This window comes from Myotis nattereri (assembly GCF_964212035.1).
Source record: "Myotis nattereri genome assembly, chromosome: 1".
In the NCBI taxonomy this organism is placed as follows: Eukaryota; Metazoa; Chordata; class Mammalia; order Chiroptera; family Vespertilionidae; genus Myotis; species Myotis nattereri.
The window spans coordinates 9,131,687-9,157,195 of NC_138075.1; the positions used below are offsets into that span (position 1 = coordinate 9,131,687).

Consider the following 25,509-nt stretch of genomic DNA (forward strand, 5'->3'; position numbering starts at 1 on the left):
CCTCGGCTCTCAGGGGAGGAGCACGAGGCCCAGAGAACAGGAGTCTCTTGCCCAAGACACACAGCAACTCGGTGGAGCCTTGAGTGGTGGTGAATCAGCCAAGTCCCCCTGCCAACTCCTGGAAGCCAGGTGCCTGCCTCCTAGCCAGACTTACTAGCTGTGAGCAGCGTGGGACCCAGGGGTGAGGATGGGGGTGGAACGAACTGCGGCCGGCCCCCCGGAGGGTGGAGCAAGGGGCAGGGCGGTCCAATGACGTCATTTCCGGGGTGGGGTATATAAGCGGTAGCAGGCGCGCACGCCTCTGCTGTTGCTACTGCAGTGTCGGAACTCTGTGCAGGGAGGCTGGTGGGTGGACCGACAGACGGACGCACACAGACTCTGCGACCCCCATCCCCGCTCTAGCGCCTGCGGTAGCCCGTCCCGCACCGCCCGTCCAACCACCCCGCGCCCAGGTGCCCACCGTGCTCGGCGTCCCGGGTTCGCCATGCGCTCCGCGGCGGTCCTGGCGCTTCTGCTCTGCGCCGGGCAAGGTGAGCGGAGTGTGGGGGAGAGTCCCGGGCGCCCCTCTCGCTCCGGCCCTGCCTGCCCTGCGTCCAGGCTCCGCGCAGCGCCCGCGCCCCTCGGTCCCTCCCCTACGCGCGGCGAGTTTCAGCACCGCGGACAGCGCCCCGCCTCCCTCCCGACCCGCTAAGTGGCCCGGCCCGGAGCCCGCAGACCCGGCTCTTGGGGCTGGACTCCCCACTCCGCGAGGCAGGCCCCAGGTGCCCCCGCCCGTACCTGGGCTGGGCGTCCGGGCTGCATCCGGCTCCGCGCCCGGCCTGGCCAAGGTCACCGGGGGAGATGGGAGGGCTGCCGCGGGCTCTGCCTCTCTCCCTCTTCCATCCTCCCGCTCTCCGTCTTCCTGCCCTTGACTTCTTCCTCCCAGCGTCATCTCACACTCCTCCTCCTCCATCTCTCTTCCCTCGCCGCTGGGTCTCTCCACCGCTCCCTGCAGTCTCCTCCCGCCCAAGCCCTTCAGCCCTGAGCCTTGTTTTCACACTCGCCTTCAGCTCCCATACCCGGTTCAGAGCCGCTTTCCCAAAGGGAAGGGCTAAGGCTCTCCGTGCAGCCTCTGGGAGACACCCTCATGGGGCAGCTGCCAGGGAAGGGAAACAAAATCAGTCCCAGCGTCTCATTTGGGTGGGGGCAGTTGTAAGGGGAGCAAAGGGGTGGCTGGGCCCCTGAGGAACCTGGCCAAGGACTGGCTCTCCCCTCAGAACAGAGGGGTGACCCCAGCTCTCTCTCTTTCTTCCCAGTCACTGCCCTCCCTGTGAACAGCCCGATGAATAAAAGGGACACCGAGGTAAGAGGGGTGTGGGGACGCCCCAGGAGGGGGTAGGGGGCTCCAGGGGACACCTTACAGCCAGTTCTTGGGCAGCTGCAGAAGTGAGTTGGCAGAAAGCCAAGAGCCAGCACTGCGGCTGCTGAGCCTGGGGACAGCTTGCAAAAGAAGAGATCAAAGACTGCTCCATGGCCCTGCTGCCCCAGCTTCCTCGGAGCTGAGTCTGCAGCCCAATGGGGCCCGTGTCTTGCCTGCTGGGCTGGGGTGCCAGACCCACCCTCGAACATCCCGAATCTGGCAGACCCACTGAGGGCTGCTGGGGGTGGCTTCTCTGTTCTGTGGTTGTGGTTGTCTACACACATGGGGGAGCCACTCTCTTTTCCCCTCCCCCCAGGGCTCTGCCAGCAACACACCCCACCCCACAGGCACTCAAGCCATGGCTCTCCCAAAGGGCCACAATGAAAACATTCTTGGTTATGGCTTCTGCACCCCGGGTCCCAGCCAGTTAGGGCTGATGGATGTCACTCAGGAAAGAGACCTAGGAGACGCTGATGGAGGCTCTGTAGCCAGCCAGAGACACTGCGTGCTGGGTGTACACTTGGGATTCATTCATGTCTGAGCTGGGGCTGTTGTCCAGGCTCTGGTGCTCGCGGATAGGTCCACCTGAGAGTCGGTACATGTCTGCTTCCCACCTTTCCAGGAGCTGTTGTCTTCCATTCCAGGGAGGCGATGGTTAGAACACAAAGCATCCATTTGCTCAATCGTGTTTCCTATTCTTCAGTGGCAGACAGGCCTGGAGTAAACCTCTACCCCTCATTTTGGCTGTGAGGTTTTGGGGAAATCCCTTAACGTCTCTGAGCTTCCCCCTTTCCCATCTGTAATAATATTTCCCTTGTGGGGAGTTGTGAGGACTAGGAATCAGAGGTGAGGTACCTGGCACACAGTAGGTCCTCAGTAAATGGGCGCTGTTATTTCTAGAGCTCCCCTTCTTAATCTCCCCATTGTTCCTGGGATCCAGCCCCAGTTTCTCTCTCTCAGAGTCTGTTCTCACGATCTCTTGGCTATCTGCTATTCCCAGTGCAAGGTCTGGGGTAGCAGGGACATGCAAGGCACAGGCTGAAGGGCCCTCGTTGCCAGGTCTCTCCTGGGAGACATTCAGGTCACTGTATTGCACTCAGGAGCCTGGGGTCAGGGGCACCAGAACAGCTGATAAAGACCTGAATGTTCCATCCCCAGGGTGCTGACAGCTGCACAGCCTGTTTGCCAGCTTGCCGCCCTGGATCCTTGGACAGGTTGCCTTGGTATCCCGTAGACACAGCCTTCCACTCCCTCTCTCCCGACCAGCATTGCCTGACACCTGTCTGACACCTCCTGCCCCCACCCGCATCCCCCACCCCCGCTCTAGCCAGCTGAAGCAGGTTGGGAGTTGTGTATCTCTCCCTGGGTGTGTGTGTGGCACTTCACGCGTTATAGAGTGTTTTCCCGTCGGTGCCTTGTCACCCTGGGAGGGGAGTTGGGAGGTTCTTCTCGCTCCCACTTCACAAGTGAGGAAACGGAGGCCCAGAGAGGTCATTCCCAAGGTAACAGCTGGGACACCACACTAGAGTTGGTACCATCCTCCAATATGCATTTATCAGGTACCCAGTTACCCACAGCACCTTTCAGAGAGAGAGGGCTGCTGTTGGCCTGCGATGGGCACCAGAGACAGCCAATGTGTGCCCACCTCCAGCCAGCAGACTCGTCCCTTGGTGAATGTGGAGCCAGACGATGAGGCTGTCACTCCCTGCGTGTGACAACACTGTGGATGTTGGGGGACAGTCGTCCAAGTCCCGTTTCCAGCCAGGGTAGAGCCAGGGAAGGTCTTTGTTCTCCTCTGGGTGGTCCAGAAAGGCTCCCTGGACATAGCTGGTTGTTTGGGCATCTGCACGACTGAGATGCTTTTGCAGAACAGATGTCTGATGCCCGGGAGCAGCTTCCCCATCATTAGAGAAACCCCTGGAGATGAGAAGGCCCAGGTACCCACCCCCCTTAGAGGGGCACCTGCTGGCCTGGGGATTGGAGTGCCTGGCGCCTTGGTACCATACAAGGGTTTTCTCTTGTCATGACTATTGTTGTCTGAGAAAGCAGAGCTGTGCCCCTGAAACAGGCAGCCATGGACTCTCGAAGATAAGAGCAAATGCCCTTATGTCCTCATTAGAAATCTATGACCTCCATGCCCCAACCCACTCCAGCCGCCCCACTGTCTTTCCAGGTGATGAAGTGCATCGTGGAGGTCATCTCTGACACGCTCTCCAAGCCCAGCCCCATGCCTGTGAGCCAGGAGTGCTTTGAGACACTCCGAGGAGGTATGGGCCAGGCTGGGGGGGAGGGGCTGCTGCCTGCTGGGCTGGAAGGCTAGGACAGGGGTGTGTGGCTCTTGATGGAATTCAGTGATTTAACTCAACTGTCCCTGACAGCGCCAGCCTCACCCAGGCCTGTGCTGCAGCCTGAGTGGTACAGGGAGATGAAGGGGGTCCGGGCCCTGTACTCCTGGAGCGTACAGATGGGCAGAGGGACAAATAGAAACACAGTTAGGACTCTGCGCAGAATGAAACCAGGGCTGGAACAGCAACCATCAAAATGCGAGCTCCCTGCAGACAAGGCTTTTGTGTGCTGTATCCCCTGTGCCAAGAACAGCTGCTGGCACCTGGCAGACCTTATAGATATGTGATGAGAAAAGGAGCATTGCGGGTGGGCATGAGGGGAAAGCTTTGCTAAGCAGGCAGTCAAGTTTTGAGCAGCTGTTGGATGGAGCCAACATTAGCATTGGGGTTGGCAGTGAAGAGAAAAGTTGGAAACCAATAGGTAGAAAAATGAAGAAAGGGCACTCGGGGGGATCGGCCAGCGCGAGCCCAGGCATGGAGGCGGGTTCCGCACCTCGGGGCTGCCCTCCCTCGGCCAGGGTCTGGGTGCCGGGACAGTGGCTGACCTTTCTGCTGTGGTAGAGAACTGATCGGCACCTGGGAGAGGGGGGCATTTCAAAAGTGTTATCGCAAGACCCAATCTTGCCGCTGCCACCCAGGCGTTGAGCTTCCAGAGTGAAGTCCCTGTGCTCAGCTGAAACCGTTGATGGCAATCTCTCCCTCGGCCGCCCTCTGGCCGCGGCCCATAACACCCTCCTTCCTTGCAGATGAGCGGATCCTCTCAATCCTGCGACACCAGAACTTGCTGAAAGAGCTCCAAGACCTTGCTCTCCAAGGTACTTCCAGCCACCGCGCGCAGCTGGGTCAGTTCCAGCGACTGGGAGCCAGGGAGTCAGGCGGAAGGTCCTGCTTCTCTCTGGTCTGCAGCTGTTTCTGTTCAACCAGAGCGTGGAACGGTGCGGTCCTCCATGCCACCTGGTCAAGTCGGCGCGATATAGTGGGAGAGATCAAGGCCCAGAGAGGTTGAGGGTCTTGCCCACGGTCACACAGTGAGATAGGGACATGCCTAGACCAGAGACCGCTCTCCTAATACCGCCCCGTCTCCACAGTTCAGCCGTACTTTCGAGATTGGGTGGCAAAGAGGATCTCTTTCCTCTGGGCACACTCCCTTGCCCACAACCACTGGGCCAGGCTCCTATGGCCATTCCAGAAGCTCCCATCCTGGGGGAGAAATCAGTGCCAGCTGCAGTTGGTCTGGGCAGGGGGCCACGGTCAGGAACCAGGCACAGGGGGGCACAGTCCCAGGCCGGGGCTGCAGCCTCAGCTGATGCAGGGATAGGGGGTGTGGCTCATGGCAGCAGGTGCCCGCCCTGGGCTTGGACTTGGGCATGTGTTTGGCTTTCTCCCAAGTGTCTGGACTCAGGGGTCCAGGGTGAGCAGGGTTTGCCTGAACCAAGAGCCCCCATGAGGGTAACCGTCACCATTGCCACCTGCTGCAGGGCTGCCTAGCTCCCAGCCAGGTCCCGAGGGGCCCACTCTTTGCCTCCGCCCCTGGGACCCTCTGCTCCATCTGAGTCTTGGCTGCTCTGTGAGGCAGCAGGCAGGCTTGTTCTCATTTCCTGGGTGAGAAACTGAGTCTGGAGGTGGTATGGCCACCAGCTGGGCCCCGGCTGGGAGGGGACAGGGGCAGCCAATCCTCTCTGCCTATCACTGGGCCGGCCTGGAACGTGATACGCCCAGTGCACAGATGAGCAAATGGAGGCCTTCCCTTTCACAGACAGATGTTCCCGCTCAGACCAAATGGGACTTTTTTCTCCCACCAGGTGCCAAGGAGAGGGCACGTCAGCAGAAGAAACACGGCAGTTTTGAGGATGAACTCTCAGACGTCCTTGGGCAGCAGAACGACCAGGCCGCGCTGAAGGGTCAGTGCTGGCCAGTCGGCCAGAGAGCGGGGGAGGGAGGGCGGGGACAGTAGCAGCAGCCATGGTAGATGGAGGGTCCCGGAGGCAGGAGCCCTTCTTTACGCCCTGGAAGGTGGCTGTTATTTCCTTCCATTTACAAATGAGGCCCAGAGAGGTTAAGCCCCTCATCCGAGGCATCACTGCACCTGTGAGTCTGCGTCTGCCTCACTCCGAAGCCCTCCGTTGGTCCCATCTGCCCACCAGAGGCCCACACTCAGAGCAGGAAGTGTCCGGCCCGGCAGGTGAGCCGCTTTGACTGGCTTTCCCGCGGCCACTGCAGCAGGGCGCCTGCCCCGAGCACACGGCCTCCCGGGAGTCCGTGGTGCCTTGGTGTCGCCAAGTGCAGGAGGATCCCAGAGGAGGAGTAGGTTCGAAACACTGAATGAACCTGGATCTGCTCTCTCTTTACTCCTCACTTGAGGATATGTTCATCATTGATTTTTTTTTTTTTAGAAGAAGAAGGGGTGGGGAGAGAGAGAGCAGGAATCGAACCCCGAAACCTGAGAATATGCTCTGACCGAGAAGCAAACATACCACCTTTCAGTGTATGGGACAATGGTCCAACCAAATTAATCATCTTTCTTGAAACCAGAGAGCTTTTAGGGGTCAGAGAGATGCCAGTGTAGGTCAAGGGGATTCTCTGACTCACCCCCCTACCTGCAGACACCCACAAACTGCCCACCAGGCCCTGCCCTTTGCATGTGGAAGGCGGTGAATGAGGCCCGTGTCCAGGAGCCAGGTCCTCAGGGGCCTCCCCTCGGAAAGCCTGCTGGTGGGGCCAGGCGCCCCCTCATGGCCAGGGCCATCTCCCCAGCGGCTGCTGGCTTGGGGCATGGCATGGTCTCCCACATGCGGGCTCCATGGGATGGCTGTGGATGCCTGCCATGGGCTGTGGGAGGAGGGATAGTGTAGTGTGTGTGTGTGTGTGTGTGTGTGTGTGTGTGTGTGTGTTCAGTAAGGGAAGCAGCCCGTGTCAGCGCAAAGAGCACCCTGTACTGTACTCAGCACCGGGAGGCTGGGGCTGACGGGGCTCAGCGCTGCCGCCCATGGACTTCAGGAGCACTCCAGGCCTCCTCGCCTGTGAGGATCCGTGTGAGCTTCTGTAAGCAGCATGGGAGCACTTTCGCCACGAGTCCTGGCGCCAGATGGTGGGATGGCCGAGGTCGTGCTTGTGCCATGGTAGTCATTCTCGTGATGGGCGGGGCTTCTGCTAGTGAGAGGCTGTCTTCAGAGCAACCGCAAGAAAACCCCTCTTGATGAAAACGACAGCTATTGGAGAATGAGCACTTTCGCAGGATGCTCAACACTGTCCCCGCATGGAGGGAACAATGCTGTCACAGTAATGGTGCCTCTTACACAGAGAGGTTAAGGGGCTTGCCCATGATCACACAGCAGATCAGCTGATGTCCGAATTTTCCATTCAGGCTCTGCCTTCTAGGGTCATTTCCGAGGTCTTTATTTTTTTAAATCACCTCCTTCTTTAAGAGGTAGAATTACAAAGAAACAATTCATTTGTGCTCAGGTGAAAGCCAGACGCGGAGAGGGTAACCCTGATTCTGTCACGGGTGTCTCGGGCTGGACTCGTTGGAATCGAAGGGATACAATGACTAAGATCTGAAACTGGGCTCTGGGGAGACCCTGGGTGCAGCCTGGTCCTTGGGGCCCGACTTTGCTCTTTTTGCAGAAGGGACAGAGGAGACGCCCTCCAAGGATGCGGAGAAAAGGGGGCATTCTAATGAGGTGGAGGAGGATGGCGAAGACACGGACAGACCCGGGCCCCAGGCCTCCACGGAACTTGGGCAGGGGTCCAAGGACGAGGAGGACAACCAGGCCCCAGGGGAGGAGGAGGTCGCCAACACCCACCCCCCAGCCAGCCTCCCCAGCCAGCAACACCCAGATCCTCAGGCTGAGGGGGACAGCGAGGTCCCCTCCCAGGATCTGGTGGACAGAGAGAAGGGCCAGGGTGCGGAGCAAGGGCAGCAGGCACGGAGAGAAGAGGAGGATGAGGATGACGATGAGGAGGCTGGAGAGAAGGTTATCTCTGAAGAAGAAGGCCCCACCGAAGCATTTGACCCCCACCCAAGCCTTGGCTACAAGGAAGTCCGGAGGGCCGAGAGTATGTATGATGTCTGAGACCTCGACAAATGTGTAGGAGAGGGGGACGGGGGTGTGTATGTGGGGGAAACCTCATCCATAATCTCATTCCACCTCATTATGTCCATTTTCCAGATGGGAAACTAAGGCTCAGAGAGGGTTAGTCATTTGCCCAAGGTCACACAGCTAATTTGTAGTAAAATCTGAAATTCCAACCCAGGTTTGTCTGACTCCAAACCATGCATCTCCACTCTTCCACACAGATCCCTCCCCAACCCAGGAGGCTGGAGGGGCTTTGCAGGGGGAGTGGGTAGGCTTTCAGGGGGAGTGGGTAGGCCTTGCAGGGGGGATGGGTAGGCTTTGCAGGGGGGTGGGTAGGCTTTGCAGGGGTGGTGGGTAGGCCTTGCAGAGGGGTGGGTAGGCTTGGCAGGGGGGAGTGGGTAGGCTTTGCAGGGGTGGTGGGTAGGCCTTGCAGAGGGGTGGGTAGGCTTGGCAGGGGGGAGTGGGTAGGCTTTGCAGGGGGGGTGGGTAAGCCTTGCAGGGGGCTGGGTAGGCTTTGGGGACAGAGAGACAGCATGACCGATGGGAACAGGCGTCTCTGGGACAGTTGTCAGCGTCAACCAGGGTTTAAGAAAGACCCTGGCTCCCCTGTGGGCCTTGTCAAGGTCTTTCCTCCTGCCCAGCGAGGTGCCCCTGAGTCCCGGGCTCCCAGGGTGATGGGGCTGACAGAGAGGCAGGCTGCAGGCAACCCCGCCTCGGGGCTTTGATGGGGTCTGTCAGAGCCTGGTGGGAAGACGGCTTTTCCCTCCAGGGAGAATCCTGAGAGGCTGAGCCAGCACCCGGGGTGGGGTCTGTGGTCAGCGGTGGCCACAGAGAGGCCGGGGGTGGCAGGGCGGGAAGGTGATGATTTCCCCCTCATCTCCTGCTCTTGTCCGCCACCTGCTCCAGGTTGGTCCAAGGAAGGAGCCAGAAAGACTGGGGCTGAGGAAGCCCAGTCCCCCGAGAGGCAGGGGGAGCCGGAGCGGTCCCGGCCGGAGGAGGAGATGGCCGGGGTCCCTCGGGGCCTCTTCCCGCCGGGGAAGAGCAGGGCGCCGGAGCCAGAGGACGAGCGGCTCTCCAAGGAGTGGGAGGACGCCAAGCGATGGAGCAAAATGGACCAGCTGGCCCAGGAGCTGACGGCGGAGAAGCGGCTGGAGGGGGAGGACGAGGACGACCCTGACCGCTCCATGAAGCTCTCCTTCCGCGCCCGGGGCTATGGCTTCGGGGGCCCCGGGCCGCAGCTGCGTCGCGGCTGGAGGCCGTCCTCCCAGGAGGACCCCGAGGGGGGCCTGCCCCCCCAGGTGCGCAGCTACCCAGAGGAGAAGAAGGAGGAGGAGGGCAGCGCCAACCGCAGACCGGAGGTTGGTACGGGGCGGGCCTCGGGGGGCGGGCCCAGCTGCACCCAGACGTGGAGGCGCTCAGACAGGAACCCGGAGACACCGCAGGGCCTGGGTTCGAGGCAGGCGGGACGGGGCGGGAGGAAGGGCGTGCCAGGCAGGAAGGCGAGGGAGTCCGCTCACAGGGGCACCCAGCGAAGCTGGCAGACAGGAGGCGGGAGGTGCCCAGGGCAGTGCCCGGAGCGGAGAGGGGGAAGTTGCTGAGTGCCATGCTCTGAACAGCCGGGGCCTCTGCGGGGGTGGGGGCAGGGCGATGGGAGCTGGAGCTTTGGGTGGAGAGAGCTGGGAAACTAAAGGACCCGCAGGCACTGGCCTGAGGAGGGCCATTCGCTGCCCAGGGGACCCAAGCCAGGGCACCCTTGGGCCTAGAGCTGGGAGGGCATGAGGACGGGACACTGAGGGACAGGGGGTGTCCTGGGAAGCCCTGTGGCGATCCATCCGGGTCCTCTCCCGGACCCCAGGCAGCCCACGCACACCCTCTGCTCCCAGGTCCAGGCAGAGGGGGCGGGGCAGGGCCAGGTGGGCCTCCTGCTGGGGGTGAGGGGGAAGCAGGTAGGTTCTGCCTCCTCCTGGCTGTGTGACCTTGGGCAGGTCACTCTCCTCTGAACCTCATCGGTACCCCTGGGGGGCAAGGGCTCCTTCCTGCTCACCTCATTGTCACCGTCAGAATCCGTGTGAGCTTTGAAACCCTGGCCGCGCCCAGGGCTACTTGAGAAGCTCAATGGGGCGCAGAGCTGCAGCCCCACAGGAGTGGGGGTGGGAGCTGGGGTCCCTGGCAGGGCTGGCGACAGCCTTGGAGCTAGAGGAGGCCCCGGGCCCCGGGAAGACCACCCCTCCCAAGTCAGGGCCAGGGGGTGACCTTCCCTGACTCCTGCTCTGAGTTTGAGGGCACAGTCTCATGGGCATCAGGCCCGGCTTTGGGGCCCTGGAAGCTTCCCGAGGTTGGGCACTCAGCCGGGCTACACAGGGTGTGCCCTTGAACCACCCTGTCGAGCCCCCTGATTGGGACCAAGGATTGAGGCCGAGCCTAGGCAGGTGGGTCGGGCAGTTCTCACACCTCCTAGTCCAGCCCATGTCCTGGGCCCCTGGCCGCTCAGGTAGGAGGCCTGGAGCAGACAGGAACCAGGCCTGGGCTCACCCAGGAGCCATCCTCAGAGCCGAGGCCGGGGCGGGGGGCTGGGAGGAATCTGAGCCGGAGGCTTCGTCTTCCGAGCACCCACCTGGAGCCATTCAGCAGGCAGCAGGCTGGGCGGAGCGGTCCCGTTCTCCTCCGCAGCCCAGGGCTCCCTCTGCCTGTGAAGAGGGAGCTGGCAGGCGCCTCGCGGCCCCTCACTCATTTCAGCTTCACAGTTTGTGGGGAAAGGGGTGAGGGCCCCCCTCCCGCACATTCTTGCACAATACTCCTCAGAGCAGCCTGGTACAGCGGCATCGCGGTCCCCATGGTGCACAGAGGCCTCCGAGGCTCCGAGGCAAAGCCACACGTCCAAGGCCACCTGGCTCGCCACACCACCGTCTGCTGGCCACACCACCCGTCTGCTGGCGGCACGCTCGCTCCAGCATGCCGGCCCGGGCCAGGCCCTGCATAACCCCTGGTGTTCTCCCCCAGGACCAGGAGCTGGAGAGCCTGTCAGCCATCGAGGCGGAGCTGGAGAAGGTGGCCCAGCAGCTGCAGGCGCTGCGGCGGGGGTGAGGCGCCGGCGGGCCCCTCCAGCCAGGGCCCCGAGGCCCCCTGTGGTCCTGGCTCTGCTGTTCCCTCTGCAGGTCCTGGCCGGTGACCTGTGTGCTGCTTCCGGTAGGGAGGCAGCCCAGGCCACCCTTCCCCCACCCCTTCTCCTGCTCCGACCCCCAGGCACCCCTCTGCAGGGCAGACCCCCACGACTTCAAACGATGAGCCTTTCTCTGAACACAGGAAGCTTTCTAGAAGTTTTCCTTCCACATCAGAGCCATTGGGCACAACTGCAATAACCTCTGACCTCCCGGGGAACGTTGAGCACTCCTGACTGTAATATACCCTGCACACAACTTAAAAAGGAAAATAAATCTGCTCTGGGCTCTCCTGGCTCTTTGAACCTCCCCCCTCATGACTCTGATTGGGCGGGATGGGTGGGATGGGTGGGATTCTGGCAAAGGGACGGGAGGTCCGTTCCGCTGGGGCGACTCCTTTCTGGGCAGCTTCTTAGCCGTGGGACCTCGGGCAGAGGACTGCCTCCTGCGCATCAGTTGTCCCGCCTTCCGTATAACGGAGTGCTGGCATCACTCAGTGTGTGGGGCTTAAATCACACGTGCAAAGGGGCCGGGCTCCGTCGTCTCCCCCACTTCCCAGCCACACCTGAGCTGGGCCCCCCAAAGGCGGGGTCAGTGGGAGAAACGCCTCTGCTCTCCGTGGTGCTGGGGGGAGTGCCTGCACCATGGCCCTGGGCACCCTCGGCCTGAGCGCCATCCCTGACCCGCACGGGCACAGGCATCTGGGCGTCTGAAGTTCTTGCACATTTAACGGCTCACGAGGGCTCAGACTCAGCTTTGAGAATGAGGAGGCTGAGGCTCACAGGGTGAAAGGACTCCTCCAGGTCACGGGCAGGGGTGACGCCCACATTTCACCGTGGGGTGCAGGGTCACACCTAAGGATGGGTCGGGCGGGTGCGCGGACCGGTGTGGACCGCTGAGTGGCAGGGCTGTGCGGCGCTGGGCAGACGTCTGAAGCGGCTGCTGCGGGCCTGGCAGCCCCGAGCTCGCAGGGGACGGACAAGCCCTGACCTCAGGGAGCCTGTGCCCAGCGATGGGGGTTGGATGGGGGACTGGAGTCCGAACCCCCGCCCAGCGAGGCAGCTCCGGCGAGCGTCCCCGGCGCTCTCGGAGCCTCGGTTTCCTCGTCCACCAAGCGGGGTTAACAGGGCCCGGTGGGGATTCGAGAGGCCCAGGCAGACTGGGTCAGAAACCGGGGTGACGCCAACACACGTCGCTGGCGGGGCCAGGCAGGTCTGGGCCTCTCGTGCAGCGGGCGAGGGTTTCCGCTCGTCAGTCAAGTATCCACATCCACTCCTGAGACTTGGTAGCAGATGAGGGAACACCTCGCCCCGGAAGTGACCCGTCCCAAAGAGGGGCCTCCTGCGCTGTCATAACCCCAGTCCCACGGGCAAACCTGCAACAGAGCCGAGAACAAGGTGCTCTTGGCTCGCACAGAAGCCGTGCTTCTGTATGTGACAGACATGTCCATGTGAGCGTCAGGTGCACGGATGTGCACAGAGTCGGTGAAAGCCAGCTTGGGGTTCTGGGAAACGCTGCTTGGGAACAGGGTTGGAGCACGTGGCATTTGTCACAAAGCACAGGTGTCAGCACCAAAACCAGAACTTTTGAGAGAGAAGCTGCAGAGGGGCCCCCCTTAGTCCTGGGAGAAGGGGTCTGCCCCCTCCACAGCCCGGGGAGAAGGGGTCCGGCTGCCAGGTGAGGGACAACAGGAAGAAAGGGAGAGGAGACCACTCCGGAAAAGGCCCCTCGTGGTCAGGACGAGGGCCCGGGTGGTATTGTCCGCCAGTTCCCTCTGAACAGCCTGTTGAGGGGTGTCCCTACCTCTGAAGGCCCCATCACCTCGGGCTCGGGCTGGGCCGGTATAAGTGGGACCAGGGCGTGACCAGCTGCCGGAAGAGGGAGGCCAGAACTTTTGTCAAGAACTTCTCTGCCTCGGGGTGAGCCATGGTGGGGAGCCCGCTCCCAGCTCAACAGAGCCCTTGGGCCGTGACCGAGAAGGGAGTGGGGCTGCCAGGACCTCACCAGGTGAAGGTCCCGTTTCTAGGGGGCGGAGGAGAGCAGATGCCAACCCCAGTGCAGCCACTCAGTGGCGCTCATGGCCAGCGGCCAGGGTGAGGGCCAGTCTTCCAGGCGAGGACGGAGAACAGCCGCTTTCCCCAGCTGGCGGAAAGCCACAGCTCCTGCCGGGTCCCTCAGCCCCCCAAGCCCAGCCTCTGTGCGGAGGACAGCTCTCCCAAGGTTCCCTCTGTGAGTGCAGGGACGCCAGCTGGGCCTGCCTTCTGCAGGTGACGCTGCTGGCTCTGGGCTCAGCCCCACCCACAGGTGCTGCCAGCCTGGACACCTGCCTGCGCGACGGCGAGGACCCCCCTCTCGGGGACTCCTCTGGGCTCCTGGGGGGACAGACACCCGGTGCCTGCCTCAGATGGGGCACATCACTACACAACCAACATCCCCAAGAACTGACCCAGGGCGCAGGCCTCCCATGTGACCCTCTGACCTACCCAAGGCCTCAGCCAAAAGGTGGCCCTGCCAGTTGCCACCCGATGCTGCAGGGCCACAGCCCCATGTGGTAGAGGCCAGTGACAAGGAGGCCCGAGGGAAAACCTGCTCTACGGATGGTGTCAGTGTGCACCCCGTTGACATGGGGGGGGCCCCCGCTCATCACTCCCAGCCCCTCCCCTCCACTGCGCTCCCTGCCATGGCTCCTGAAATCCCTCCAGAAATGGCTGCTGCTGGCCGCACGGTGGTGATCAGCCCAGGGAGAGGACTGCACATGGGCGGGTGCAGCTGGGCCCCTTCCCACCTTCTGGCTGCTCCTTGCCTTTAGGAAGCCAAACAGCCCCCTCGGTTCCCACTCCTGGAAAAAGCAGTGACCGTGCTCGCCACCCGCAGGGGGCGAGTGGAAAACGCCAAGTCACCAGAAAGCAGTTACTTGACACCTGGGGCCTGGATGCGAACGTGCGTGACACTGGGGGTGACATCAGTCATACAGGAACGGGAGCCGGTCAGGGTCCCGGCCTGGCATCAGGGGTCACACCGCAGACCCCACCTGCTCTGGAGGCAAAGTGGATTAGACTTTTATTCAAAAAGGTAAAGCCATTTTATTAAGACTCGGGGGATGACAAACTCTGGCAACATTGTGTACACACATGCACAGTGCAGTTTGATTTCAGTAGTTTATTCTGGAGACAAAGCAGTGCAAGAGGCGGCCACGCATCCCGCTTCCCAGGGCTCAGGCAGCCAGGAGTGACGCGGACATTGTAATTGGGGGTCCACTCAGTTGTGTAAACGCCGTCAGTCAGCAGGCCCGTGTCCAGGACAGCGGGCAGTTCTGAAGGCAGCCACCCCACCCTAGGCCAAGGTGGGCAGCCCCTGCTCCCCGCTGAGCGGGTGCCCAGTTCAGCGGCCTCGGGCCATCCTCCCGGCCTCGCGGGACAGCCAGGCCTCTTCCTCCTTTTCAAACCCAAGTGGTACCTAAGACCAAGGTCACGCTCGGCAGGTCCTGGCATCTCTCCCAGAGCTCACTGTCCTGGGACAGACACAACCCTCCTCTGAGGAGGGGTGGCCAGCTGTGGACCTTGGGATGCGACAACCAGCTGGCGGCCTGTGCTGCCACCAGGGCTGGGTGGCTAGTTGGGGAGGGAATTGTTTTCTCACCTCTGGGCTGCTGCTCCCTCTCCCTCCCGCTCCCCGCTGGCTGGCTCAGTGGTTGGGGCTGCAGTGAGTACAGGAGGGGGACGGGGTCTGCGGGGTAAGGGTGGGGCGGGCGGCTCCTCCTGCCTGGGAAGGGGACCCCACATCGCCTCGATGCCAAGAGGGGGTCTGTCCAGGTCCACTTCTCGGGAAAGCAGGTGCATCGCAGGGCCTGGGGCGTCAAGCCCGCCCTTCAGAGTTCTGGTCTTCACGGAGGCTGGCGACTCTCAGAATGTCTTGCCCAAAGTCATGGCACAAATCCTTGGCACGGGCGGGGTCAGCCTGGGGGACCCAACCAGGCAGCCTGCTCCAGGGTCCCGACGAGCAGCGCTTGGTCAAGGAAGAAGCCCCTGCAGGGCTGCGTGGGGCACGTGGTGAGGGGTGGAGGGGCTCTAGGGAACTGGACGTGAGGGAGGCAGCGAATCCAGGGCCTGGCCTCCCCAGGGAAGCTTCCTTCCCCTTCCCTCTGGGAGGAAGCAAGCGGCCACAGCCCAGACCCAGCACGGAGCCCCCCCACAAGCGGCAGCTGCGGCCTCTTGCCCCCGTGGCTCATGCTTCTGGGAAGGGCAGCTGCATACCTTGTGGGGTTTTGGGCCCCACTCCTCTCAAAGCCAAGAGGAGGCCGGCCTGGGGGTGGGGCTTGGAGAGGAGTGAAGGGGAACCGTCCACTTGCTCCGTTCAGCGCCCGCAGCCTAAGCCTGGTCCGCAGCAGCCATCGAGACCAAGACACGGAAGTGTGCACACACTCGCACACGCACAGCAATCGCACACGTGCACACACCCTCCACTCAGACGTAGTGTTGAAGCACACGCGTGTGAACTGGGTGAAGATCTGCACGGCAGGAGTGAGGCCGGGGCCTCTTCCGGGAGCTGGACCACCGGGCTCTTTCCACCCCCAGCCCCTCACTTAGATAATGACATCAGAAAATAAGGTTACAAATTGGGGGGAAAAAATCAGACTGTTGGGAATTCTAAGGAGGATGTCACCACTGGGGGCTGCTGGTCCAGTGGCTGTGCTCCGTGGCCCATGCCGCCCTCTGGGTCCGGGCTCCGTGGCTACTGGGAGGAGGCCTTGGTGGCCAGGGAGGCCACGCAGTGCTGCTGGAAGCTGGGCGACACGGCGGCGGTGCAGCCCAGTCTCTGGTGCGGCAGCTTGGCGGTGCTGCCCGCACCCACGCCGCCCGCGTCATCCTCCGCGGTCCAGGGCGGGTCCTGGCCCATCATGCTGCTGCAGCAGCCGGGGCTGGCGCTGCACGTCCGCTCGCCTGCCAGGCTGTCCGCCTGCTCCGCCAGGAGCCTGCTGTGCCTCAGCGGGGCCGTGTCCCCTGCGGCTGCGGTGGCTGCGCTCTGGCCCTGCAGGATCGTGGCGATGTGGTTCAGGAGGTCCGTGAAGAACTCGCTCACGCCCTCGTAGCCTGGGGTGGGAGAGACAGACAGCACAAGGCTCAGCCAGCTGGAACCGGAGGCGGCTGCGGCCCGAGGGCAGAGAAGGCACAGAGGATAAGGCTGCTGGAAGCTTCACAGCCGGACTCAAAGCTGCGTGCGCGTGGCTCCAAAGGGCTGGTCCCTGAATGTGCTGCCCCCGTGTGTGAGAAGCCGATGAGAAAACACTCCGCTCCCTGTCCCTCTCGGGCACAGCTTCACAGGCTCCTTGATCAGGTGGCCTGGCTGGAGGCCACCTGCCTGGAGGACGAAAGGCCTGCTCCTCCTCACATTCTGAATCACTAACTCCCCTTCCCGCCGCATGGCCAGCCTCAGCTTCTTCCTGTGTGAGCTGAGAACTCGGGGAGATTCCTGTGGGCACGACCGAGGGGGCTGGAAAGTGGGCAATGCCTGATCCGTAGCAGCTGCTCCCAAAATTGAGTCCTCACCCCCAAAATACCTGCGGGGTACTGCCTGTGCCCATGCTCTGAGCATCACAGCCAGGGGGTGGATGAAGCACCCCGCAAGGCCACACACTCACAGCGGCTTCCCTAACAAAGTACAGCCCAGGGTCCTGAACAGAAACTGCTGGGCCTGCATTTCCCACCGCAGAAGCGAATGCACATGTCAGCACAGGCGTCCTTGGGAGCCGAGCAGAATGAGAATCTAGGGCGAGGATTTTGCTGACTCCCCAAAACTACTTCCAGAGACATGCCACCTGGGGTGGGTGCCCCCACCTCCCTAAGCCAATTTGGCAGGACAAGAACCAGGCAAAGGGCTGCAAGAACGAGGGTGAGGACATGAAGCGTGTCCCTGAAGGCCAGTGTGCCCGCTTCAGAGGGGCCTGGCACTGCCCACACCGACCCACGCACTATGCGCCCACCACCACGTGCGCACGAAGGTTCAGGAAGGACAGGGCTGCCTCATTTGCTCACTCGGGTCTGTGCCCACAGGGAAAGTAAAATGGGTGAAGTAGCTGGCACACACAGTGCCTCCATGGACACACATCCCCTCGCCTGATCTTCACAGCTCTCCGCCCTGTGCTGCAGATGAGTGAGAGTCACGTGATTGGCCCCAGAGGCACAAAGAGCCGCCCAAGTGGACACAGGACTATACAGGAGGGTGGAGGTGGTGATGGCGGCCCCGCTGGGTACATCCTGGCTCAGAGCACGGCCTCCAAGTGACAGAGCCAGGGTCTGGAGCAGGTCCTTTGGCCCCACCTTGAATCCCAGGTGGTGCTGGGCACCCCACCCCAGGACTGGGGTTTTTTTCAGCCCTGGGCTGGGGGAGAAGGGCAGGCGGCCCAGGCCCCTTGGGAGCCTCCAGCAGGCGGCCCAGGTTTCTAGGGGAGAGACACAGTGTGGGAGGGGCTGGAGTCACGCCAGGAGGCACCAGCGGGTGTGTACTTCCTGGTGAGGGATGGAGGCCTGAGGGCGGCCAGGAGGCCGTGCAGGCCGCTCTGGGCCCACAGCTCTGCAACTGAGAGGTGAACCAGCTGGGGGCACCAGCTCAGGCCAGGCTCCTCTGTCTCTGCGAGGTGGGAACGCCCTGGTGCAGAGTGAGCACCGAGACTGACCCGCTGGGTGCTGTCCCACCAGACGGCAGGCAGAGCCGGGGTGGAGGCAGCCGGAGCGAGAGGCAGGGCGCCTGTGGTCAGGAGCGAGGCCCATCCCGGCTCTGCCAGTGGGTAGCGGTGACTTTGGACAAGCCATCCGGCCCCCAGCCTCACGTCACCATCGGCAAACTGGCAAAGCTCCCAGGGCTGCCTGGTGTGGCGGGTATTGATGCCACCCACCGTTACTACTTCCTGGAGCCCAGCACGCAGCCCTCTCCCCCACGGCCTGATGCGCTGTGTGCCCTCCCTGTGTGTGAGGGCTTCCTTGCACCCTGGAAACGCCCCCCAAACAGTGGTGGTATCTCCCACTGAGCCCCTCGCTGAGGCGAGACCACGAGGGCCCAGCATGTGCTCCCCCGCTCGGGGCTCCAGCAGACAGCGGGGAGCACGTGCCAGCCACAGGGAGAGCCAGCCACCGCGGCTCTGGGAAGGGTAAGGAGCACAGCCCTGCACCAACCTAGGCGTGATCTGGGACAGCTCCTCCTCTCTGGGCGCCCAGTGCCCAGGGAAACCTGCGGGGATAATCCCTCCAGCGTCCCTTCAGCTCTTCACATCTCCACGGGACCCAGGGATCAGCTAAGGTTTGGCCAATTGCGGCTAAGGCTGAAGGTGCAGGGTCAGGAGGGGAGGCGAGAGAACACAAGTTTGCCCACCATGCACCCTAGCTGGATGTCCGGACCCGGCCTTCGCTCTCCCCACAGCTGGCAGCCGCACTGGCAGGAGGGCTGAGGCCCCACCGAGCGGACGGAGCTGCCCCGTCACCTGCCCGCGGACACCGCGCCTGCCGCTCACCTGGGAAGGCATTGATGTCGATGACGGCGTGCTGCCCTGTCTGGTTGTTGATGATGATGTCGATCCCGAAGAGAGACACGCCCAGTGCCTGCCGCAGGGCCCGGGAGAGCTGCCGGATGACCTCGTCACTCGGCCGCTCGAACACGCCCTCGATCTTGTCCAGCTGCCAACACACCAGACACACCACATACACACACACACACACACACACACACACACACAGGAGTCAGGCCGTAAGTGGGGAGGTGCAAAGCCACACCACAGAGACCTTCAGACAAGGGGGTAGGACAGACCAGCACCAGGATTGGCTATTTCTAAAGTCCTTTAAAAAATGTTTTTACTGATTTTAGAGAGAAGAAGGGAGAAGGATAGATAGAAACATTGACAAGAGAGACATATCGATTAGCTGCCTTCTGCACACCCTCCACCCACCGGGGATCGAGCCCATAACCCGGGCATGTGCCCTGACTGAGAATCAGACGTGGCCTCTCTGTGCCGCCGTGGCTCATCTGCGAAACAGGACCAATGAGGCTCCCACCCCGACTACTGGGGGGACCATGAGGAACTACGTGGCAGGGACAGCATGTGCCTGCGGGGAGGGGGACAGTGCCATGCCACCTCTACGTCAGTCAGAGTAGGGCTCCTGGGAGGTGCCCACTTGCTGGAGTCCCAGGACTGTGGTCTCAGGGGCCGAAGGGGCACTGACCCATCAGAAATAAAAGTGAAGCTGGGTCACAAAGTTAAACACAGAATCACCTCTGACCCAGAAATTCCACTCCTAGGCGTGTACCCAGAAGACGGAAAGAGGGTATCTGCGTGCCGATGCTCACAGCGGCAGGATCCACAAGAGCCAGAATGTCCCTCAGCGGATGGGAACAGGCTGTGTCACCCACACACGGAGTGTTCCTCAGCCACGTGCTGCAGCGTGGGAAACGTGGACGGCCTGGGGAACGAGGCTGAGTGAAAGCCAGGCCCAGCAGGTCACATGCTCAGGACGCCCTGAACCTGAAGGGCCCAGGAGAGGTAGATCCGCAGACAAACAGCAGATGAGTGGTTGCCAGGGCTGGGGGGTTGGGGAGGGACTGCCAATGGGCATGGGGCTTCCTTTGCAGGTGAAAGTACTCCAAGCCACCGACTTGTTCACTTTAAAAAAGTGAGGCTGGTCCGGACGGCTGGGGACAGCCCTGGGCACCAAGGACAAAGGGCCCTGTCCCAGCACAGGAAGCTGCATGGCGAGCGGGAACTTCTGACCCGTGCGAGCAGGGGCCCCTCACGTGGGCAGCGCCTGTGCTCCTAGGTGAGCGCCCCCGCCCCCGCCTCTGCACAAAAGGCAGGGCCCCTCATGCCCAGTCCTCTGTCTTGGCATCTTATGGGGGAAACACTTTCCAAGGGGCTGTGATGGGCACTCACCACTGAGCCCCCGCCGCCTCCTGGCCCTCGGCCCTGCGGCAGCTTGCCCCTGGTCCTGCCGCTGCGTGCTGAGCCTCAGGGGCCCTCTGGGTCTTGTTTTCTCACCCGGTCAGTGGGTGCACAGACACCCTCGCTCTGGGACAGTGGTGAGGGTCCAAGAAGCTAATGTTCAAGGCTCACAGCGCAGGCCTGGCAGCGACAGCCCTGGCGGCTGCATCAGCACGAAGTCTCATGACACGCTGTTTATACAAGCCTTTCTCAGCTCAGTAAGGAATCTCAGAAACCGCCCCGAGCCCTTCAGTAGCTGAACCCAAAGAGCTGCCTAGACGAGATAAAGGCATGGGAGTCCTGCCCGTGGCATAAATAGAAAGGAGACGATGATGCTCTGGACAATGAGGCAGTGACAGGAGGGAGGGAGCCGTGTGCGTGTGGACCATCACAGCTGCACTGCTGGCACTTCCTGCCCGCCTGGCACCACCCTGCGGGGCAGGAGGGAGACACCGAGGCTCAGGGAGGCCCAGTGGCTCTCCCGAGGCCACGCAGCTGGGATGCTGCGGAGCTTGGTCTGAGCCCGGCAGCCTAGTCAGTGCCCACACTCTGGACCGATGCCCTGTCCTGGCATCTGGGGTCTGCTCGCTGGGTGTGGGAGCGGGGCATCGGCTGTGGATGGACGGGCTTCAAGGCCAGGCAGGGCTCCCTGCAGGGGACGGTGCAGGGGATGGGGCCCCGGGTGGGCAGGAGGAGGGTGGGAAGTGTCGGGGTGCAGCTGTCGGTCCCGGCCAGCCTGCAGGTGTGAGGAGAGGCTCATGACCTAAATGGAAAGAGGACTGACTGCATTTCCCTTCAGTTCCGGGAGTTCCTGAACAGCAGCCATGAGCTGGGGCGGGGGGTGGGGGGGGAAGCGGGGGGCAGAGGAGATAACGCAGACCCTACAGGCAGAGGCGGCCCCAGAAGTGCCCTGGGCAGACCCTCCCCTTCACAGACAGAGACAGGGGAGTGGGAGACGGGATAGTCCAAGGTCACTTGGGGGGGTCACTCTGCGTAGGGCCCTGGCATCAGCGACAGCCCCGGTGGCCAACAGGCCCACGCACGGTATAGGGACAGTGTCCGCGGAAGCCTGTGCAATGCCGGCTCCCCTCCGCCAGCCCAAGCAATGCCTGACAGCTTCGCGGGGAATAGGGCTCGCCTAATGTGTCTGAAGCTTAGGAGACCAGACGGCACCCCACCCCCTTTTAAATCCTTTCTTGTGCAGTTTATTTCCATCTCCTAATGCACACAGCCAGTCCCGGAGCTTCCCTGGCTGAGAAATGCCCCTCACCATTCTGAAGGGCGCTGGGTTCCCTCCAGGCCCTGTGCACACCTGTGGGCGGCCCACCCCCAGCACACAGCTGGCTCCTCAAGGGAGCCGCAAACCAGAGACGGACAGGTGGCTGGGCCGGGGAGGAGGTGGCAGGGCAAGCACAGGCCCTGACGTGGAACAGAAGGGAGTGGGGTCCGGGGCAGGTCTCTCTAGAGCTCGTTGGTGAGGCCAGAGGACAGGGAAGGGGACACGGGCAAATCCTCCCAGAAGAGGAGGACGGCCGAGTCGGGGAGCAGGAGACCCAGCAGGGGCTCCCAGCAGAGGGTCCCCAGTGAGATAACAAGTCCTCGACCGCTGGGGACAAGCTCTGGAACTAGATGGGCCTGGGGTCAAGTCCCAGCTCTGCCCTGGGAGCTCGGAGAAGCCACCAGCCTGCGAGCACAGCCCCCCTCGGAAAGCGGCGCTGCCCTGCCCGCCCTGCCCGGGGCCTGGCTGCAATGCTCCAGGGCATCCAGGAGGGAGCCTGACACAAAGCAACACTGACCAGCAGCCCTGAGCTCACCACCCACCGAGAAGCAGCCCAGGAGCCACAGAAGTGACAGTGGGCTCTTAACACTCCCGGGACACACACAGACAAGTAAAGTGAAAGGAGATGGTGTGGCCTCTCACCCCGTCTTTAAATCAGTAAAAAGCAGGGTCTGAAGCTCCTCCTGACTGGGGAGCTCCCTGTGCAGGGGGAAGAGCTGGAAAACCTCCCCGGGCGTGACCTGGTGGTGAGCGGGCCTGGGCACGCAGGTCGTCAGCACGAAGGCCCGGGGCAAGCAGGCCAGAGGCCTCTGGGGAAGGCCCCTCGGACCCCGCCTATGGGAGAGCTCGACCCTGGGCCCTGCAGCCAGGAGCACACCCGCCCCAGGCTCACACCAGCCACCAGGGCGGCAGGGACATACCTCCGTCAGGACCGATGACGACTCCGGCTTGGACACGTTGTGGCTGTTGAAGAAGATGGACTTGCGGTCTGAAAAGCGAACACACAGAGAAGCCGGTTAGCAGTTCAAAGAGGGGATGGCGACGCCACCGCCCAACACCAGGGGGCAGCACCGCCCCAGCCACAAGTGACAGTGGCCGCATGGGCCTTCAGGCTCAGTGTCCAGCAGCTGCCACCTGAGGCCCCAGTGAGCCGGGCACCCCCACCCCAAGGAGACACTACGCCATGGACGGACTCATGCCCGTTCAGGGCTGCTGTTTCAAATTTCCTTCCCATAGAAAAAATGACTGAGTGAGCCCACCAGGGTAAGGGCTGGTTCTCTCCAACACCTGAAGGCCCCATCCCCACACCGTGTCCTGTGGACCCGGCATCAGAAAGCCGGGTGTGTGGCTACGTGGACAGGAAATGCTGCACACCCGACTACCCCAGGCCGGGATGACGCGGTCGGGATGCCACTTCGCCCAGCCTCCCGGCCCTCCCGGGGTCTGCCCTTGGCTCCTTTCCCGGGACCACCGGGGAAGCAGTGAGGCTGCACTTGGCATGTGAATGCTGAAAACACAAAGGGTTCTGCTGTTCCCCGACTCTTTAGGGGAAAAGTAGGAAATCAGAACGTGGTCATCTGTAGGTAACATCCAAGAAGGCACACAGAACCACCTGCCTGGCTCTGGAAGCTGGCATGGCCCCCTGAATGCCCTCCATCTCCTTCCACGCCGTTCCCCCGACCCATGCCCACCTTCACTGCACCCCATGTCACTCAATCCCATGGGGCACCCAGACAGGCAGGCCGATCCCAAGAATAATGGGAGCGACGAGGCCGGTTTGTGTGTTCACCCCTGGGAGAGGAAACGAAGGTCGTCGGCCAGGCAGAAACATGTTCTCGAGCACTTGGCAGAGTGGGCACCGAATGTAAGCATCGCAAACACGAGCCTGGGGCCAGGTCCTGGAAAAGGCTGCCTATTACCCCCCATGAGCCCCCAGGCATGACACGGCCCCTGAACGCAGGACAGGGAGGCTGAGCACCATCGTGTGCCAGGGCCCAGGCCGAGGGGCACCTGCTCTGGCTGCCAACAGCCCCCACCAGGACTACGGCGATGCCATGATCATGCACGAGGAAGGATGTGGGCGGAGGCCAAGCAGGCAGGCGCTGAGATGTACCTGGCGTGCTTCCTGCCAGCGAGGCACACAGGCCCCCTGCCGCCCAGGAGTGCCCGACAGTCCTCCCGTCGCTCCAATCAGAGCCGGTCCAGACCGGGGGCATGAGAGATGGTCCTGGGGAGGAGCCTGGGGAAAATAAACACCCGGCAGGACTCGTGCCAAGCAGCTCGCCGACCTCTACTCCTAAGCACCGGCAGCAAGAGTGAGCCATGGGACAGAGTGCCCCGGGCCAGAGGCCGGAGCAGGGCTCTCCAGCCTCCTGCAGGCACCGGCAGCAAGAGTGAGCTGGGGGGTAGAAGCCCCCGGGCCAGAGGCCGGAGCAGGGCTGGAGCTGCTGGGACAGGCACTCCGGCCTTCGGCAGGCATTGCCCACCTTCTCACCTGCACCCAGCCTGGCCCAGCCCCACTGAGCTCATTTCCTTAAAGAAAAGATACCCAGTTCCTCTAAAATGGCCCTGGCCAGGCCCTGGCCCTCTGATGGCAGGAACACCCTGGATGTGGGGACCCATCCACTCTCTGCTCCCCGAATGTTCCTGGTGAAGGGCCATCACCACCTCCCTGCAGGGGAGGGAGGGCAATGAGAGAAATATGGGTGCTTCTGCCCCCAATTTACAGATGAGAACAGCAGATTCAAAATAAGGAGAGTAAATGACAAGATTAGCCCCAAATATCCTGTAACCAGTGGTGCAGCCATGAACTACGCCACACTTCCTTCAGCCCCTTGTGCTGAATCTTCATGTCTCCCTCTGGTGGGGGCGGCGGGGGGGTGGGGAGGGGTGGGGGTGTGTGTGTGTCACAGAGCTGTGGATGGTGACCTAGGTCTTGTTCAGGTTTCCATACACTGGTCACCTCTGCAGGGGGGCCCGCCCTGACTGCCCTGTCCAAGTAGATCCCTTCACCCAGTGGTGTCCTGGGACCCACTTATCTGGTGCCTTAATGAACCCTTTTATTATTTCTTTCCTCGTGTGCAGGAAAACAAAAGTCCGGGAGGGCAAGATGTGTGGCTGACTGCTGGATCCCTCAGAGGCTCTAGGTGAGAGACCAGAAAACCACATCTGTAAATAAAGTTTTATTAGAACACAGCATGCCCATTCATTTACATAGTGCCTGCAGTGTGTCCACGCTACAGTGGCAGGATTAGATAACCATGATAGAGCTGGAAATATTTACTATCTGGCCTTTTGCAGAAAAATGCCCGCTGACCCTCTCAATGGGAAAGTGTATCATTCCTGGCTGTATCCCCAAGCGAACAAGGCCCCGGATGGAAAGCATGTCAAGGCGCTGTGTCCGCAGAGGAAGTGCCCTTTCTGATCCTGGCAGGGTGGAGGCAGGGAGCGGTCTCCCCAGACCGTGACCCACAGGCAGAGAACAGAAGCGCTCCTGGTGGCTGGTACAGGCCAACGGCACCTGTGCAAGAACCTGACTTCAGTTTCAGTCGACGCGACTTGCCAGGCGCCACTGGCTATGGGACACCCCTGACTTCAGAGACGTTAAAACGTAAAACCCGAAGTGCACCCGAGAAGCCGAAGAGCACGCCGCCGTGGGGGCAGGACAGCGTCCCCTCCGCCCCGTGTCCCGGAGAAGCCTGCTCAGGTTGCCCCCCGCTCCCCACGCCACAGGGGAGGCCGGGCCAGCACACTGGGCAATGGGAACCGGAAGGGGGTGGGGCTGGAAAGAGCCCAAGGCCCCCTGTCAATCAGTCCAGCTTCAGGGCCGCTGTCAGGTGCAGAACACGCGTGGAAAAGAACAAAGCCGACGCCAGCTCCTGGGCGGTGCCGGAGACAGCGACAGGGACTCAGCCCTGGGGGTAGGTGGTGGGCAGACCCAGTAGCATCTCTCCACCGGCTCGGTGTGTTGTTTGCTCATTCACTCGGCCCCCGTCCGCATTTTACGGCAAACTGGCAACCTGGAACTGGCCACAGGAAGACACAGATGTGGAGCCCACGCCCTCCTGACATGGACCAGCGCTTCGCAACCAGGAGAGAATGGGGGCACTTCTGCGTGGAAAGGAAGGAAACTGTGGTGCGCTTCTTTAAGAGACGGGGTGATTGTGTTAAAGAAAGAAAAAGGAAAGGAGACCACCTAAGGTATGGCTACTCTTAATCTAGTACTTTTCCAAAGATTTGAAGCACATATTTTTTTGAAATGTGGATTTAAAAAAAACACCCATCAGCCAG

General features: G+C 61.9%; 2 protein-coding genes across 3 annotated transcripts in view; one reads left to right on the plus strand and one right to left on the minus strand.

The window, feature by feature from the left end:
• Positions 1-257: 257 nt before the first annotated feature.
• Positions 258-11,287, plus strand: CHGA (chromogranin A). Its single transcript, XM_081095288.1, has 8 exons — positions 258-530; positions 1,296-1,342; positions 3,573-3,666; positions 4,491-4,559; positions 5,547-5,645; positions 7,369-7,800; positions 8,727-9,178; positions 10,821-11,287. Exons 1-8 carry the CDS (start codon positions 485-487, stop codon positions 10,902-10,904), a joined length of 1,323 nt encoding a protein of 440 aa, XP_080951414.1. The 5' UTR covers positions 258-484; the 3' UTR covers positions 10,905-11,287.
• Positions 11,288-14,036: 2,749 nt separating this feature from the next.
• The window catches only part of ITPK1 (inositol-tetrakisphosphate 1-kinase), a 132,367-nt gene continuing 120,894 nt past the window's right edge, over positions 14,037-25,509 (minus strand). The window contains exons 8-11 of one of the 2 annotated variants that reach the window (XM_081103837.1): positions 23,333-23,458; positions 22,140-22,207; positions 18,483-18,645; positions 14,037-16,068 (exon numbers count right to left, since the gene is read on the minus strand). In XM_081103837.1, coding sequence (XP_080959963.1) covers positions 15,710-16,068; positions 18,483-18,645; positions 22,140-22,207; positions 23,333-23,458 — 716 coding nt within the window. In that variant the 3' untranslated portion in view covers positions 14,037-15,709. The remainder of the gene's footprint in view (positions 16,069-18,482; positions 18,646-22,139; positions 22,208-23,332; positions 23,459-25,509) is intronic. The other variant, XM_081103838.1, reaches the window with a different exon arrangement.